The following is a 17,202-nucleotide window of genomic DNA, read 5'->3' as shown; positions in this document are numbered from 1 at the left end:
GCTCCGAACCCCGCCCCCGGGCGCCGCCGCCACCGCCCCGCCGTCACCAGGCGTTCTCCTCCCCGCCCAGGTGGTAGCGCCCGTCCCGGGGAGGTAGCGGCGGCCCTTTCCGCCCCTCCTCCCCGGGCCTGACAGGAACCGGGCTGGCTTGGGGACAACTCAGAGTCCCGCACCGGAACGGAAGGGGGAGGTGGGCTGGGGGTAGGGCTCGCCGTCCACCGCGGGAGGGTCCCTCTGTCCGCCCCCTCCCAAAGCCAGGGTTTGGCTCTTTCCCTCAACCTGACGTGCCAAGATGGCGGCGGCGCCCAGGCTCCGAAGGGGAGGAGGGGCGGGAATGCGAGGAGGGTGGGACGTACCATCCCATCCCGGGGGAGAGAGGAGGAACCCTGCGAGGGGAAAAGGAAGTCCTGCCGGGAAAACCAAGGAACGCCCCCTCGCTCCACCCAAGTGTGGATCTTCCCACTCCCCTGGGCCTGGCGCGCGCTCCACCCGCGGGTCACGCCCCCTTCCCCCGGGGCCAATGAGAGCCGCGGGCCCGGAGCCCTGGATTTTATGAATGGGTCCTGCACCCACCCAGCTGCCGATTGGCCTCCTCCCTTCAAAGGGTCGAGTTAAGAGACCTGCGGCACGTTAAGACACCTATCCTGCAGCAGAAAATTGTAATCGTCTTATTCTCTGGCACACTTCAAGACATCTGTGAGTGAATTGCCCACGCTTTGTTATGTAATTCCTCTTGGAAGAAGGATCTCCAAAGATTCGGATTTCCAAAGATTCGACACAAATTACGGGTCAGTATTGTTCTGTATGGGAATTCATAAATTCAGTACTCAGCACGTGGTTGTTCTTTAAACAGTTACAAAAATAAATGTAGCCTTTATTACCAAGTAATAAAATAAAAGACATAATTAGCATAGAGAAGGAGGATGAGGTGGTTAAATGAATAACAAGTGTGTGTTACTTCTCTCTGGGGAGAGACTGGGTTTTAAGTATTACAGTGCCTGGCATCTAAGTGCACAGAAATATAAACCCAAATTCGTTTTAAACAGAATTAGGGATTAGCAGAACAAGGAACTAGCCCCGCTAATATGTGGGTCAAGAGGGCCTGAGGAGTTCATGGGTCAAATGAGGGCTTCTGGTAAAAGAATAGAAAAGGGAAAGGAGTAAAAGCAAGAGACTGGTTCCATGAGCTTTGGGGGTTTTTAATACCTGACTAAAAAATAGTAGCAAACTCCTGGAAATCTAGAATTGTAATAAGATTACTACATGATTAAAAGGAAGCCATGAAATAAAACAGCTTCCATTTTATTTTAAGAGCCAGGGTGGGAGCACACTGGTAATTTGGTCCTAACTCCTAAAATCATTTGACTTCACAGCTGCACTGCCCACATGGGAGCCTGTAAGCAGTGTAACAGGATAGATCCCCTGGATCCTATCTACAAACCCAGGCTCCTCCTAAACTAGCTGAATTCAGAGGGGGAAAAAAGCTGACCTGCATTACTGTATTACTCGGTAACAAGATACAATATGGTTCCATTATGTAGTAAAGTCACTTACCAAACAAGATGTTCTCACAAAGCTAACTTTTTTAAAAAGCATGTAAAAATTATACATTTGTACACATACACACTACACTTTTTACAGTTCAAAAGACAGTCCAAATAGTTCAACAGCTCATTTAGTGCTTTTTTGGATTGTGTCCCCTTCCAGATTCTTTGTCTCTCCTTGGATCTGCCCTAAGCTGACAGCATTCTGTCACATGATCTACTAAATCAAGAAAGATGTTCATTTACCCCACTAAGCACAGTCTATCTGCGCGACTCCGGAGAGAGGTTTCTGCAAGGTCCAGTCTACACTGAGGCACACAGTTCTCACAGCAGGGAAGAAAGTGGCATAAGAAGTATCATGACCACAGGAAACAGCCTTCCAGAGCAGGGTGAGTGCTCACACCTAGAGTGTCTAGTGCCCACCAATTAAAACCTACAAGGCACTCAGCAAAAGTTACTGAGTGTCCCATAAAGTGCGTTGCACTGGTTCTCAAAGGAAGTAAGCTGTTTCAGGAATCACCGGAAGAGAGTCACTTTGAACAGTGGTGCTTTGACAACTGTGCAAGAAGTCACTTGAACTCTTATAAAGAGAATTTTTAAGGGATCAGCAGCCTCCCTGGAAAATTCAGGAAAGCCAGCAAGAGAGGGGATAGCTTTCATCTTTTCATAAAGTTCTTCTCCAGAGCCATTGAGGTTCTCTGTAGAGAGTAGATGTTCCGTTTCACCCTATCCTCCAGGGAGGAGGAAGATGCACTCTCCAGCTTCATGCGGCTAGGAAGACAGGAGAATATCTGTGAGTAACATATTTGTCAAGTGGTCACCTATCTGGCAGACTTAGAAGAAAGAGGTTGCCAAACATAAAGCAGATGTAGAAACTTAAGCTCTTTTAAACTCATATAGGTAACTTTGGAGTGGACTCCAATTGGAATTAATTTTTTTAAACCAACGTCCAACAGGGGAAAGTTACCTGTTTTGAAAAACCAGGTAAAGCCTCATTGGAAAAAAGCCTCCTGAGCCATGAATTCTTACTTAAATAGAAAGCAAGGAGATTCAATGAAAATACCAATCCACTTCTCCTTCCTTCAAATCCGAAATACCCCAGTGTCTAGCTAGATGCTGGGAGTAGTAACAAAGGTGGCCTGGAGGCTGATCTCCCCATTCTCACTGCACGGACACCGAAACACCAGGAACACAATGAATGAGTCCGCTGCCCAGTTGCCTCCTTGGGACCACAGCCATGAAAGCCATCAGGCAGCAAGAAGATGCACTCACTGGGGGGGCCTGGGTGGCTCAGTGGGTTAAAGCCTCTGCCTTCAGCTTGGGTCATGATCCTAGGGTCCTGGGATCGAGCCCCGCATCGGGCTCTCTGCTCAGCAGGGAGCCTGCTTCCTCCTCTCTCTCTGCCTCTCTCTCTGCCTGCCTCTCTGCCTGTCTGTGATCTGTCTGCCCAATAAATAAATGAAATCTTAGAAAAAAAAAAAAGATGCACTCACTGGATAAACTTCCCATCCCGGGAGCCCAGCTTCTCCAGCCTCTGCTCCCGTTCATCATCCTTGGCGTGCCTCTTGAGGATGGTCAGCCTCTCTTCCTCCCGCCACTTAGCATTTTCCATCATCTCTTGACGTTTTCGCTCTAGTTCCTCTGATGAGAGCTTTCTGTTGAACACAAAAACCATCCTATCAGGTCTACTTCTCTCCCAGCAAAAACACCCATACACTACAGGGACAACAAGTTAGGTAGGACCCCAGGCTCTCCACCGCCCTGCTCTCTCTATGGAAATGCTCAACCCGGGGCCACCCTCAGCATGGGTCTCCTTCTTTCCTAATACCTTGGGCAGGTGGTTTCATCCAAATTTCAAAGACTTTCATACTCTCTCTTAGTAATCTCTGGAGTGGTATTTCTAAACATAAAATACAAAATATTCCAATTGTTTGCTCAACAACTTACTGAAGAACATAAAACTAAGTTAGCCATGTGACTGCTGACATCTACCATCTACCTACTGGAAATGCTTAGAAATCCATGGACATAGCCCAGAAGTACACCACTTTAGGAATAAGTTAGAATGCAGATGCCAGAAGAATTCAGGTCAATTCAACTTAATCTCAGAGAGTAGATAAGTCTTCTTTCCTGACGCTCATGGCAAATGAAGTCAGAGGAAAAAGAGGAGGTGGTGAACTAGCTCAATCACTATTTAACAAGGTCAGAAATTCAAATCCATTGCTTCTCAAATGGATGTGATAAGCCCATTTAAAAGATCCCCTTTTAAGAGGAAAAATATTTGGTGGCGTCTCATTAGGGAGGGGAGCTCAATTTTGACACAGAACCTTAAGACACTAAAACTTAACATTTAGTTGTCTATAGTGAAATGACAATGCTTCATTTAAAAAACCCATTAAATAAAATATATAAAACCACAAAGAGAATGGGAGAGGAGAGGACATTGGATAAGAGATGTCTAAAAATTGTTGGAGAGGCGCCTGGGTGGCTCAGTGGGTTAAAACCTCTGCCTTCAGCTCAGGTCATAATCTCAGGGTCCTAGGATGGAGCCCCGCACCGGGCTCTCTGCTCAGCAAGGAGCCTGCTTCCCCACCCCCCCCCCCCCCCCCCCCCCCGCCTGCCTCTCTGCCTACTTTTGATTTCTGTTTGTGAAATAAATTTAAAACTCTTTAAAAAAAAAAAAAAAATTGTTGGAAGAGGGAAGCAGATGAAGGGGTAGCAACTACTTTTCACAAATTAGAGAAAACTTAGTCTCTTTAAGTGCCCAATACTAATCAGAAGCAAAATCCAGGAAAGGTTCAGAGACTGCAGGCACCAAGTAGCAGATGGCGGTAAAGTTGAAAACAAAGGGACTGATTTCAAGTCTATATGAAGAGCAATCAAGACACCCTGGGTCCTCATTCCTAACTTGGGGAAGCCAGTGATTGTTCTCCCAAACAATGACAGGAGACCCTCCAGAAAGGAGACCCTTCTGGTAGTTTCTAAAGAACTAAGCCAAACAGGAAATTAGGAGTTGCAGGCACATTGGGCACAGCAAAGGAAGCTGGCAGGGCCACCAGGGGTAAAAAGAATGTCTCCCAAAATGCCAGAAGCCAGAGTTAGAGCCATTGTCAGGGAGCCAGAGGGTTTTTTTCTTTCTATAGAAAAAAAAATTTCTTTTAAAAATTTTATTTATTTATTTATTTATTTATTTGACAGTGAGAGAGAGAGAGATCACAAGTAAGCAGAGGCAGGCAGAAAGAGAGAGGAGGAAGCAGGCTCCCCGCTGAGCAAAGAGCGCAATGCGGGCTCCATCCCAGAACTCTGGGATCATGACATGAGCCAAAGACAGATGCTTTAACTCACTGAGCCACCCCAGAGCCCCCCCAAAATTTTTTTAGGATGTATTTATTTATTTGAGAGAGAGAAAGAATGCAAACAGGGATAAGGGAAGAAAGAATCTCCCACAGATCCCTCACTGAGTGTGGAGCCCAACATGAGGCTTGATCCCACAACCCCATGAGCATATTCAAGAGTCAGACATTCAACCGAGTCACCCAGGCACCCCCATCTATAGAAATTTAATGGTTCTTGGCCTGAGTGGCTCAGTCAGTTAAGCATCTACCTTTAGCTCAGGTCATGATCCCAGGGTCCTGGGATGGAGCCCTGTGTCAGACTCCCCGCTCAGCAGGGCGTCTGCTTCTCCTCTGCCTGCTGCTCCCCCTGCTTATGCGCTCTCTCTTTGTCAAGTAAATCAATAAGATATTTAAAAAAAGAAAAAAGGAGAAGAAATTTATTGGTTCCTGACAAGAAAACCAAAGATACTGATATGCGTATCCCCAGCTAAAAACCAGTTCAAGGGGCGCCTGGGTGGCTCAGTGGATTAAGCCTCTGCCTTCAGCCCAGGTCATGATCTCAGGGTCCTGGGATCGAGCCCCGCATCGGGCTCTCTGCTTGGCAGGGAGCCTGCTTCTGCCTCTCTCTCTCTCTCTGCCTGCTTGGGATCTCTCTCTCTTTCTCCCTGTGTCAAATAAATAAATAAAATCTTTATAAATAAATAAATAAATAAATAAAAACCAGTTCAAACCCAAACTCCCACCAGTAGGTAAGTGCTGCCCACACACAATACAGTGATCTCAGCTTTAATTCCTTACTCTTACATATGAATAGACAGTGAAGTATCACCAAACATTTTTCAGAAGAGCCTCTCACAGGAAAGAGACCAAAGGAAAAGTAAATGGACTAAGATAAAGCACAAAACTTATTGAAAGTTTACAATTAAAAATGTCACTCAGAGATAATGAACGATATTACAATGATAAAATGAGAAAGGTTTTTTATTTATTTATTTTTAAAGCTTTTATTTATTTACTTGACAGGGAAAGTACAAGCAGGGGGGGTGGGAGAGGGAGAAGCAGACACCCCGCTGAGCAGGCAGCCCAATGTGCAACTTGATCCCAGAACCCTGGAATCCCAACCTAACCCAAAGGCAGTCCCTTAGCCAACTGAGCCACCCAGGTGCCCGAGGAAAGTTTTTAAAATGGAACAATCAAACATAAAAGAGCTCCATTAGGGAAGGAGCTCCTGGGTGGCTCTGTCCATTGAGTGCCTGCCTTACTCTTGGTTTCAAGTGAGCCTGCGGGCTCTGGCTAAACAGGGAATCTGCTGGAGGTTCTCTCCCTCTAACCCCCGCCCCCAAAATAAATAAATTTCTCTAAAATAAGTAAATAAAGTCTTTTAAAAATTATAAAAGTGCTGTGTTGCCTGTAAAAAAATTTTTTAATTTCAAAAGCAATGGAAAATATTAAATGGGAATCCCACAAGACCCCAAAAAAATTTTACAAGAAAAAAAGTCTTGGGCGCCTGGGTGGCTCAGTGGGTTAAGCCGCTGCCTTGGGCTCGGGTCATGATCTCAGGGTCCTGGGATCGAGTCCCACACCGGCTCTCTGCTCAGCAGGGAGCCTGCTTCCTCCTCTCTCTCTGCCTGCCTCTCTGCCTACTTGTGATCTCTCTCTGTCAAATAAATAAATAAAATCTTTAAAAAAAGAAAAAAGAAAAAAGTCTTATCCTGTAAAAATTGCTTTTTTTTTTTATAAAAAAAGATCTTATTTAATTATTTTATTTTATTTTATTTTATTTATTTGACAGAGAGAGAAGATCACAAGTAGGCAGAGAGGCAGGCAGATGTGGGGGCGGGGAGCAGGCTCCCTGCTGAGCAGAGAGCCCAAGGCAGGGCTTGATCTCAGGACCTTGAGCCAAAGGCAGAGGCTTAAACCACTGAGCCACCCAGGTGCCCCTTTATTTAATCATTTTGAGAGAAAGAGAGCTCAGAAGCAGGGAGCAGGGCAGAGGGCAAAAGTGAGAACCTCAAGGACTTCCCACTGAGGATGAAGCCCTATCTGGGGCTCAATCCCAGGACTGTGAGACCATGACCTGAGCTGAAATCAAGAGTTGGACAATTAACCAACTGAGCCACCCCACCAAATTTTGGTGCCCCCAAAACTGCTTTAAATCAAGCACCTTAGCACAAAAGAGAAGCTTCATCTTTTCAGCTGTTTAGAGTCGTTTTCGACCACCAATTAAAAGAAAACATACACACAAAAGAAAACACACGCATTTAAAAATTCTGACAAGGGGCGCCTGGGTGGCTCAGTGGGTTAAGCCGCTGCCTTCGGCTCGGGTCATGATCTCAGGGTCCTGGGATCGAGTCCCGCGTTGGGCTCTCTGCTCAGCAGGGAGCCTGCTTCCCTCTTTCTCTCTCTCTCTGCCTGCCTCTCCATCTACTTGTGATTTCTCTCTGTCAAATAAATAAATAGAATTTAAAAAAACAAAATTCTGACAAAATTCCCCATTACAGCCATAATTTTTCTTTTTATCTTAATTCACCATCATCTTAATTACATAAAGCAACCTCAACCCCCTGGAACACCAAACCAAAATGGACAATGAGATCACAAAATCTATGGACTAAAGTTTCTGTGCTTTTACTGCTGGGAGAGAGAGGTCTTGAGGGTTCTAACCCATTTAAATCACAAAATTCAATACAAATTCTAAGGGGGATAAAAAAGGCTGATAAAGTATGACCAACTAAAGTGATGACAGATGGCAAAAGGGACAGAACGACAAAGCAGGATCTGAAAAAGCATAGTCACACGCTGACCAAGAGCCTTAAAACACAGAAACAAATACACACGTTCATGAGCATTGACTGGAGGAGCAGAATGACCTCCAGCCCAGCTGAAAAACTGTCACCAAAGAAAGATGAAATTCTACAAAACATACTCTGGTGAGGCAAGGAAATATATAACATATTTTATAAAGTTGTCAGTCAAGATGAAAACGTTTAAGAAAGTTTCTGTTTCTTAGAAACTTCAGGAATCAGGGGCGCCTGGGTGGCTCAGTCGTTAAGTGTCGACCTTTAGCTCAGGTCATGATCCCAGGGTCCTGGGATGGAGCCCCACATCGGGCTCCCTGCTCAGCGGGAAGCCTGTTTCTCCCTCTCTCATGCTATTCTTTCTCCCCCTGCTTGTGTTTCCTCTCTCACTGTGTCTCTCTGTCAAATAAATAAATAAATTTCAAAAAAAGAAAAAGAAAAAGAAACTTCAGGAATCAGGCAATCAAGAGTTAAAAGGGACTTGTAGGGTCTGCCTCTTTTTTAACATAGTGAATACAAGAGGTGGTGCAGACTCTCAGCTGTCCTCAACATTGACTGCCTGTTGAAGTCACCGGGGAGCCTTAAAAATACTGTCGTCTGCCCCCACCACCAAAGATCATGATGTCATAGGGCTGGGCTGTAGCCAGGTAATGGAACTTTTTTTAAGCTGCCCAGATAATTCTACTGTGCAGCCAACTTGTTTGGGCAGTAAAAGGAAGTTCACAAAAGTTGCCCGGCTCCTCTTGACTTCTATAAAGAGAAAGACCCCTACAGACAGTCTTTCGTGGGAGGAGCCAACTCCCCTCAGGTCCCAGGGCCGCAGGCCCCTGTTCTGTCTGACCCACTCCACACCCGGCTCCAACACAGAGTCCATCTTAGGGTGTCTGCCCTCAAGGACAGCACCCTGCTTCCCCCTCAGCTGATGCCTCAGGAAAGGAACACTCTCTAGGGAAAAGCTTCTCTGTGGAAATCTCTTGTGAGAATCAACATGTTTACAGATGTTCAGAGACAGTCACTTAATCAATTGTTCATCAAGGTATAACTATTACTTTGTCCTTTCAATGTGCCTTGCGGGGAAGGGAAGTGGGAGGTCAAGACTGTTATGACAAGAAGAATAAAAGTAGATTATCCACCTGCCCTGGTTTAAGCCACTCCTAGACTCGGGCCCAGAGAGTCTGCAGTTCAGGTCTGGGCCTCCTGACTCACCTGGTGTATCCAGGGGCGTGCCGCCTTTGGTAGACCTCCTTTTTAGGCGATGGGCTCTTAGTTCGGCCTCTCTCTCTTCTATTGACCTTAGAGTTGTGCCTGTGACAGACGCACAGAGGGCAGACAGGAGAAAAGCCTTTTCAACACAGGGGCTTTTATCATGTCCCTCAAATAATGGGAGAAAAGCTAACGGTCTTAGAATTATAATCCAAACTGAAGAGAACAGAGGGCAGAAGTAGAAGAAAAGCAAACACATAAAGATACATAAGATTTGATATTAGACTTACTGCAAAGATTCTACATAGATAAATCTGTAGTTCTAAGGACCTGAGATTTACACTGAGGCGGCTGGTGGAAGGAGGGCGGGGGTGGACAGATACACAATATAAAGGAGATAAAGCAAAGACATTTGGAAAAATTAATGAGCAGACATCAGTAAAAGCAAATACCTGCTGTTACCAGCCCCACATTTATAGGCCATTCCCAGCGAATTCCCACACTCACGCTTTGCTTGGCCTCGGGGACCGTGACCTTCTGCCTGGGGATCGAGAACTCCTGTCCCGAGTGCTCTTCTTGTTAGCATGTCTGGGTGGTGAGTGGGAGGAGCTTCTGGACCTGGAATAATTCTTCAACCCGTGCGTTCCCTTTTGCTTGGCCATCAGAGAACTCTGCGCTCCCTGGCTATGGTAGGAGTCCCTGATCTGTAGCATCAAGGAAAGGAAGAGAAGGTATTCATAGAAGCTCCAGAGAAAATGCAGTGAAACAAGGAAATCAATGAGCACTGTGGTTCTGTAAGAAGCCAAGCGGGTGTACTGCGCCCACCATACAGTTACCCCAGAGAAGCACTCGAACTTAGCAAAGTTCTCTGCAGAATCCCCTCAGAGCATGGGTCCCGGCAGCCACCTGCATGGCCTGACTCTTCACCAGAGCCCGGGCAGCCACAAGAGACAGCACGGAGATCGGGACCTAAGGTTAAACCTACTAAGGGGAAGAGGAATCTAGAGGGACATCCACCTGTCAAAAGCCATCAACCTAGAAGCCTAAAATGCCTGCGTTACATGGAAATTATCGGCAGAGGGAGAGGCCAAATGCCTAAGGCCCCACTGGTGGTATAGGGTCTCTGCTCAGAGGACCCTGAGCCCCAGCCAGAGGCTCGGAGATAAGGAATGGGCCAGCTCCCCGGCAGCCTCCACCCTGGCGGCCCAAACTCCTGCCTTCCCTCGTGATGTCGGGCGGGCTGCGGGAGATGCTCTCTGTCCAAACAGGCTCTCAAGCAAACACATTCTACAACCAGTTGTCACCCTCTGAGATGCTCACAGCCTTACCTGTAAGCCATATCCCGGGGCTCTGGACAGCACAGGGGAAGAATCTGCCACCTTCTTTTGAGATCTAAACGATTGAAACACATAGATTGTGTGTCACCTATACAGAAAACGCCTCAAGGCCCAGTTTCAATCTCACGCTGAAGTGTGCTTCCTGTTCTGGCCATGACCTTTCCCACCGGTGCAGTCACTCGGCAGCGTGGCTGTCTATCTGCACTGTCTGCTGGAGGACGCGTCAGCACAGTCATGTTTTTCCTGTGAAAACCCGTGGGCCTGGCTTTTCAGCCCCAAAGCCTGAACACGTTCTCCTCTCGCCTCATGCTGCTATTCCGGGGACTAAGAGTGAGTCAGCAGTGACAGTGCTCACTGCTCCCACAGAGAAGACACACAGAATGGGCCCAGATGGGCCCATTAATGCATTTTTTTAAAAAAAGGAAAGAAGAGAAGGCTACATAAAATCCACTTCCGTCTGGGAAAAGTCACCAGCCCAAATGAAAGTCACATCTAGGAGGGCTATGCTGAGGCCTACAAGGTCACGGTCAGCTCCATGAGGGGCCTCACCCAGACCTCCAATGCGCGTGGGTGCTGGGTGATGAGTTCTGTGGGCCAGGGGGCCCACATGCGAGTGCTCACCCCTAAAACCCCAGTGCCTGGCAGCTCCCCACACAAAGCACAGTCCGTGACTATCCAAAGAATGAATGAGTCAGTGAGTCACAGCGGAGGGCCTGCCTCCACGTGCTCACCTCCCCCGGCTGCGCTCCTCCTCGCTACTGCAACCATCACTACTGGAGCTTCTGTGCTTATGTTTCTTGTGCTTCTTCTTCTTCTCCTTCTTTTTCTTCTTCTCCTTTTTTTCCAGACTCATCTGCAACTAGAAAACGGCAAAACATAGACAGGCAAGATCAGGGAGGGCCCTGAGGGGCCTGGTTCACACCCACACTACCTGACTCTACCTCTGGCTTTATGGCGGTCCGGGATGCTAGCAGAGCTTCCTGTCAACAGGAGGAGGGCAAGAGCTAACCAGGCAGTGCACGAGCACCCCCTGGACCCTGGGGCGGAATCTCGGGGGCAGGGCCAGGGAGCTCTTCGTAAACCATCCCCAGAGCCCAGGCCTCAAAATTTCCAATTGGTCAGAAGAACTCCAACTCCACTGAAAGCCATCAGGGACTGCAAGATCAATTTTTACATTTTCCTTACCAAATAACCCAAAACACAATCACACGGTCCGTCCGTGAATGATAAATGGGCCCTAGGGGGTTGACATCACGTGATCTCTTGAACACACCTAATGTCCAGGATTCCCACAGCATGTCCCATACACCTCATTTCTAAAAAAAATTGACCTCACATGCTGCTTTTCCAACCAAGTAACATAAAGGAGGGAATCGTTCTGCCTTCCCGCTCATGAAGTGAGAGTGAAATGTGAGAAGTTCTCAGGTTAAGTACCTACAGGATCCTATTAGTGCTTATTTGACGCACTACTTACCAATTCTTTGATTTTCTTCATTTTCACAGGATTATTCAACACCTCTCTTTTTTTCTCCTCCTCCTTCTTCCTAAAAAAAAAAGGAAATGATAAAAAATCACGACTCTCTCTTTTGGCAAGGGAATTAAGTCATTTACTCTAATCTCCACCAAGTCTACACAGCGATCTTTTTTTCCAAATGCACATAGAAAGGCTCTGGGTGGAAAGCTGCATCGTGGTGTGGAAGCCTTCGGGCTTATTCCTCAAACCTACAGAAGGGACTGAATGCTGGGGGGCAAGGCCACACTACGTCCCTCTGGTAGAGAAGAGCGTGTGTGGGCTATTCCTTGGTAGGCTTTATGCTCAGGGCTTCCCAGCTGGTTGAGTAAATAGGGGCATCCTGTGTATCAACTGGCCGCAGCATTTCAATGCCACCTATACTACTTAGCACGACAACCAGCTGGGAAACAAAGAGAATGGATTCCTCTTTCAAGAAGTCTTACTCTAGGGGCGCCTGGGTGGCTCAGTTGGTTGGTTGAGTGTCCGACTCTTGATCTCAGCTCAGGTTGTGATCTCAGCGTCGTGAGAGAGTACCTTGAGTCCGGCTCCACGCTCAGTGGGGAACCTGCTTGAGATTCTCTCTCTCTCCCCCTCTTCCTCTGCCCCTTTCCCACCTCTCTAAAATAAATAAAATCAGTCTTTAAAAAAGAAAAAAAAGGGGCGCCTGGGTGGCTCAGTGGGTTAAAGCCTCTGCCTTCGGCTCTGGTCTCAGTCCTAGGGTCCTAGGATCAAGCCCTGCATCGGGCTCTCTTCTCACTGGGAAGCCTGCTTCCCTTCCTCTCTCTCTGCCTGCCTCTCTGCCTACCTGTGATCTCTGTCAAATTAAAATAAATAAAGAAAGAAACAAACAAAAATTTGGGCCCCTGGGTGGCTCAGTAGGTTACATGTCTGCCTTTGGCTCAGGTCATGATCCCAGGGAAACCTGCTTCTCCCTCTGCCTGTCACTCCCCCTGCCTGTGCACTCTCTCTCTCTCTTTCTATCAAATAAATAAATAAAATCCTTAAAAAAAGAAAGTTCTTACTCTCATTTATTGCTCATGAGGGTAAACTGGTCGGCGTCCATGGAAGATAATTTGGCAACACTTATCACAGCCTGTGTGCTCTTTAATCCTATAAATTCTTGAGAATTTCTGGGGCACTTGGGTGTCTCAGTGGGTTAAAGCCTCTGCCTTTGGCTCAGGTCATGATCCCAGGGTCCTGGGATAGAGCCCTGCATCAGGCTCTCTGCTCAGCAGGGAGCCTGCCTCCCCTTCTCTCTCTGCCTGCCTCTCTGCCTACTTGTGATCTTTGTCAATTAAATAAATAAAATCTTAAAAAAAAAAAACAAAGAATTTGTTACTGTAAGGATATAATCCAGGAAGGTCTCTACAAAGCTGTCCATATTATAACAATGAAAATTTGGAAACAAGTTAGGGCCCAATAAGAGAATATTAATCAATAAATTATGGTATATCCACACAATGCAGACATAAAAAAATAGTACTATAAAAGCACAGTTAATGACATAGAAAGATGTCTCCTATATTTAACTTGGTGAAAAAAAGGAGTTTATAAAATAATATGCATAATATCTATACATCAATGTTCAGAACAAACATTATTCACAACAGCCAAAAGGGGGGGGGGGGACCCAAACGTCCATTGACAGATGAAGAGACAAACGGGATCTGTATGACAGAGTATTATTCGGCCTTAAGGAGGGAGGAGGGCGCCTGGGTGGCTCAGTCGGCTGAGTGACTGACTATAGACTTTGGCTCGGGTTGTGGGTTTGGGCTCTTCGTTGGGCTCCCCACTCAGCAGAGAGTCTGCTTGAGGTTCCCTCTCTCCCTCTGGCCCTGGCCCTGCTCTCCTGCACTCTCTAAAATACATAAAGTCTCAAAAAAAAAAAGGAGGGGTGGAAGAAATTCTGATACATGCTATATGGCGGATGAACCTGTGAAGACCTTATGCTGAGTGAATAAGCCAGTCCCACAAAAAGATAATCACTGTGCGATTTCCCTTATGTGCGATTCCTAGATGAGTCAAGCTCACAGACACAGGAAGTGGTATGGTGTTCCCAGGGGCTGGGGGAGGGGAAACACGGACTTCTTGTTTCATGGGTAAAGAGTTTTCGGTTTTGCAAGGTGAAAAACTCCTGAAAATGGGTGGTGCTGATGGCTGCCCAACAGGATGAATGTACTTATTGCCACTGGGCTGTACACTTACAGGTGGTTAAGACTATAAATTTTACAGGGTGCCTGGGTGGCTCATTTGGTTAAGTGACTGCCTTCGGTTCAGGTCATAATCCTGGAATCCCGGGTTGGAGTCCCAGGTTGGAGTCCCTCATCGGGCTCCCCACTCAGCAGGGTGTCTGCTTCTCCCTCTGACCCTCCCCATCTCATGCTCTCGCTCTCATTCTCTCTCTTTCAGATAAATAAACAAAATCATAAAAAAAAAAAAGACTGTATATTTTATGTTAGGCTTTATGAACCACGATTTAACTAATTAAGAAGCTAACAAAATGGGACGCCTGGGTGGCTCAGTTGGTTAAGCAGCTGCCTTCGGCTCAGGTCATGATCCCAGCGTCCTGGGATCGAGTCCCACATCAGGCTCCTTGCTCTGCAGGGAGCCTGCTTCTCCCTCTGACTCTGCCTGCCACTCTGTCTGCCTTTGCTCGCTCTCTCTCCCTCTCTCTCCCTGACAAATAAATAAATAAAATCTTAAAAAAAAAAAAAGCTAAAAAAATGGGAGAAAAAATTTGCACATACATACACAGTATCATTACATACATCTATGTGGTATTTTTACCATGTAAATAACTTTTAAATTTTTTCAAAATTAGAACTATAAGCGACAAATGTTTTTTGATGTTCAACCTTATACATCTGAAATAAAATGCTACAAATTAAACCAAAAAAATTAAGAGGCACAGCATGAGATGGCTCCCAAAACGCATCTCTACTTCAATATTACATATTAAGAGTTTTAAGGAAGATTCTAAGGTTTCTTCTTAAAGCATTGTGCTGTACCAAAAAAAGGGGTTGGGAAGTTAGAAGGCCTGCTCACCCACCTACCCCGCTCTGTACATAGCCCCAAATTCCCAAGAAGCTGCCAGCCTTTCTCACCATGCTTCTAACTCCTATTTTTGTTCAAAGGCCAATCTGGTCTGGTCTGGTCCACTTGCCATCTCTTATCATGTGGCCTACATAAGAAGCCCTTGAAGGATCCTCCTTCCCAACATCACAGGAACCACCAATGGAGACAAAGCCTTTTACAGGGCAGAAAAAGCCAAGAGGAAACCAACTGCGAAGTCAAGCAACACTGGGGGAAAAAAAAAAGCAAACCCTTCCTAGCCCGTCATCAGTACCTGATGATGAAGAGTGGGTCTTCCCGGATTTTGCTGGCCATGTCAAGAAGGGAATTGGCACCAGAAGGGGCAAAAATGGAGCCTGGGAGCAGTCCTGTCTCCGAAGAACAGCCTGCCTCCTTCTCCTCCATCTTCTCAAAAACATACTTGTCGATGGGGCGCCCCAGCAAGTACTCATCGCGGTTCACCATCCCGCCAGGACCCTGATACATCCAGTCCAGTTTTTCCTCTTTTTTCCTGGTTCAAGACAAAAAAACACAATCAAAGGAAATGTCAACTCTTACAGACCTACACATACCACTGAGCATGAGGGACAGAGGACTCCAGCTGGTAGGAGCCGGACCCGCTCTCCAGGTGCCTCGCAGGGCTACATCCTGTGCTCCATGTGGCGCACGGGAAGACCCGGGGCTGGTCGGCATGGAGCTCACCATTCAGTGGACAGATTGTTTCCACACGCTTGATGCCATTTCTGTGGAGAAAATTATCCCTCAACCTGGGGCGTGGACATTTGCTCAGGGCTTCTCAAGCCTCCTTTACGTAGACTATAGGTTATGCTTTTATTCTGAGGCAAATTGGAAACGATACACAGATTCTGGATCACCTCATTACCTAGAATGATATCAGTAACCGCATACGCATTTGTGTGGGGTGTGTTTGGCTGCGGGTTGTCACATGGGCACAAGCAGTAATTCTTCACTTGGGAAGGTAATGAGAAAAGACCAGAGGTGACTGAATAAGTTAACTATGCTTTCAAGCCAAAAGAGGGGGGGCCAACTTATGTCCAATGTTTGCCAAACAAATATTGCCCTGGGGTTCTGAGAGAAAAAAGTGGTCGGAAAATCGAAGGAACCTCACACAACAGACAGTAAAGGCTGACCAACTGCGGCTGACTGACTGACAAGTGCCTGTGTGGAAGGGCTGAAAGCACACTCACGCTGCAAGAGGCAAAGTAGTTTCATCAAAACAGTATTATCTGTAACATTAAATTCAATGTTCTTTGAATATGGCTTCTTAACATTTGTTTATTTATTTTCACTTAGGATTCTACTACAACTGTAAGCATAAAGAATGTTTTCCTAAGCTATGTCTTTGGACTTTTTTTTTCTTTTAAAGATTTATTTATTTGACAGAGATCACAAGTAGGCAGAGAAGCAGGCAGAGAGAGAGGAAGGGAAGCAGGCTCCCAGCTTAGCAGAGAGCCCAACGCGGGGCTCAATCCCAGGACCCTGGGATCATGACCTGAGCCAAAGGCAGAGGCTTTAACCCTCTGAGCTACCCAGACACCTGGACATTTTTTAAGATTTTATTTATTTGAGAGAGAAAGGCAGAGTGCACATGGGGCAGGGGGTAGGATAGGGGAGGAACAGAGATAGGAGAAGCAGACTCCCCACTGAGCAGGGAGAGCTACATGGGCCTTGTTCCCAGGACTCGGAGATCATGACCTGACCCGAAAGACAGACACTAATTGACAGAGCCACCCAGGTACCCTGGTTTAAAATATTCTTAATAATAATGTCCAGGGGTGGCTCAGTGGCTCCATCAGTTAAGTGTCTGACACTTGATTTTGGCTCAGGTCATGATCTCAGGGTGTGGGATCAAGCCCTGCATCAGGCTCTGTACTCAGCCGAGAGTCTGCTGGAGACTGTCTCTCTCCCTCCTTCCCTCCCCACACTCTCGCTCTCTAAAATAAATAAATAAAATCTTCAAAAAAATAATATTTTAAACCAATAACTGGGGGGCATAACCCTTTAGTTTTAGTTTGTTGGGTATTTTTTTTTTTCCTATTAAAATGATCGGTTTGAGAAACGCTATAGAATTAAGAACTGAGGGGCACCTGGGTGGCTCAGAAACACTATAGAATTAAGAACTGAGGGGCACCTGGGTGGCTCAGTGGGTTAAGCCTCTGCCTTCGGCTCGGGTCATGATCTCAGGGTCCTGGGATCGAGCCCCGCATTGGACTCTGCTCAGCGGGGAGCCTGCTTCCTCCTCTCTCTCAGCCTGACTCTCTGCCTGCTTGTGATCTCTGTGACAAATAAATAAATAAAATCTTTTTCTTTAAGTTTTTTTTTTTAGATTATTTATTTATTTATTTAACAGAGAGATCACAAGTAGGCAGAGAGGCAGGC

At 46.5% G+C, this 17,202-nt stretch overlaps 1 protein-coding gene across 2 annotated transcripts in view; it reads right to left on the bottom strand.

Annotated features, from left to right (window-relative positions):
* Positions 1-838: 838 nt before the first annotated feature.
* CWC25 (CWC25 spliceosome associated protein homolog) overlaps positions 839-17,202 on the bottom strand; it is a 24,186-nt gene continuing 7,822 nt past the window's right edge. Inside the window, exons 3-10 of one of the 2 annotated variants that reach the window (XM_059379548.1) lie at positions 15,077-15,313; positions 11,692-11,761; positions 10,949-11,076; positions 10,209-10,272; positions 9,388-9,584; positions 8,884-8,982; positions 3,038-3,199; positions 839-2,315 (exon numbers count right to left, since the gene is read on the bottom strand). In XM_059379548.1, the coding sequence (XP_059235531.1) occupies positions 2,201-2,315; positions 3,038-3,199; positions 8,884-8,982; positions 9,388-9,584; positions 10,209-10,272; positions 10,949-11,076; positions 11,692-11,761; positions 15,077-15,313 (1,072 nt within the window). In that variant the 3' untranslated portion in view covers positions 839-2,200. Of the gene's footprint in view, positions 2,316-3,037; positions 3,200-6,695; positions 7,321-8,883; positions 8,983-9,387; positions 9,585-10,208; positions 10,273-10,948; positions 11,077-11,691; positions 11,762-15,076; positions 15,314-17,202 lie in introns of those variants that run through there. The other variant, XM_059379549.1, reaches the window with a different exon arrangement.

This window comes from Mustela nigripes, chromosome 16 (assembly GCF_022355385.1).
Source record: "Mustela nigripes isolate SB6536 chromosome 16, MUSNIG.SB6536, whole genome shotgun sequence".
Lineage (NCBI taxonomy): Eukaryota > Metazoa > Chordata > Mammalia > Carnivora > Mustelidae > Mustela > Mustela nigripes.
Note: the sequence above shows the minus strand (reverse complement) of the source record. Positions and strands in the feature narration are given on the sequence as shown.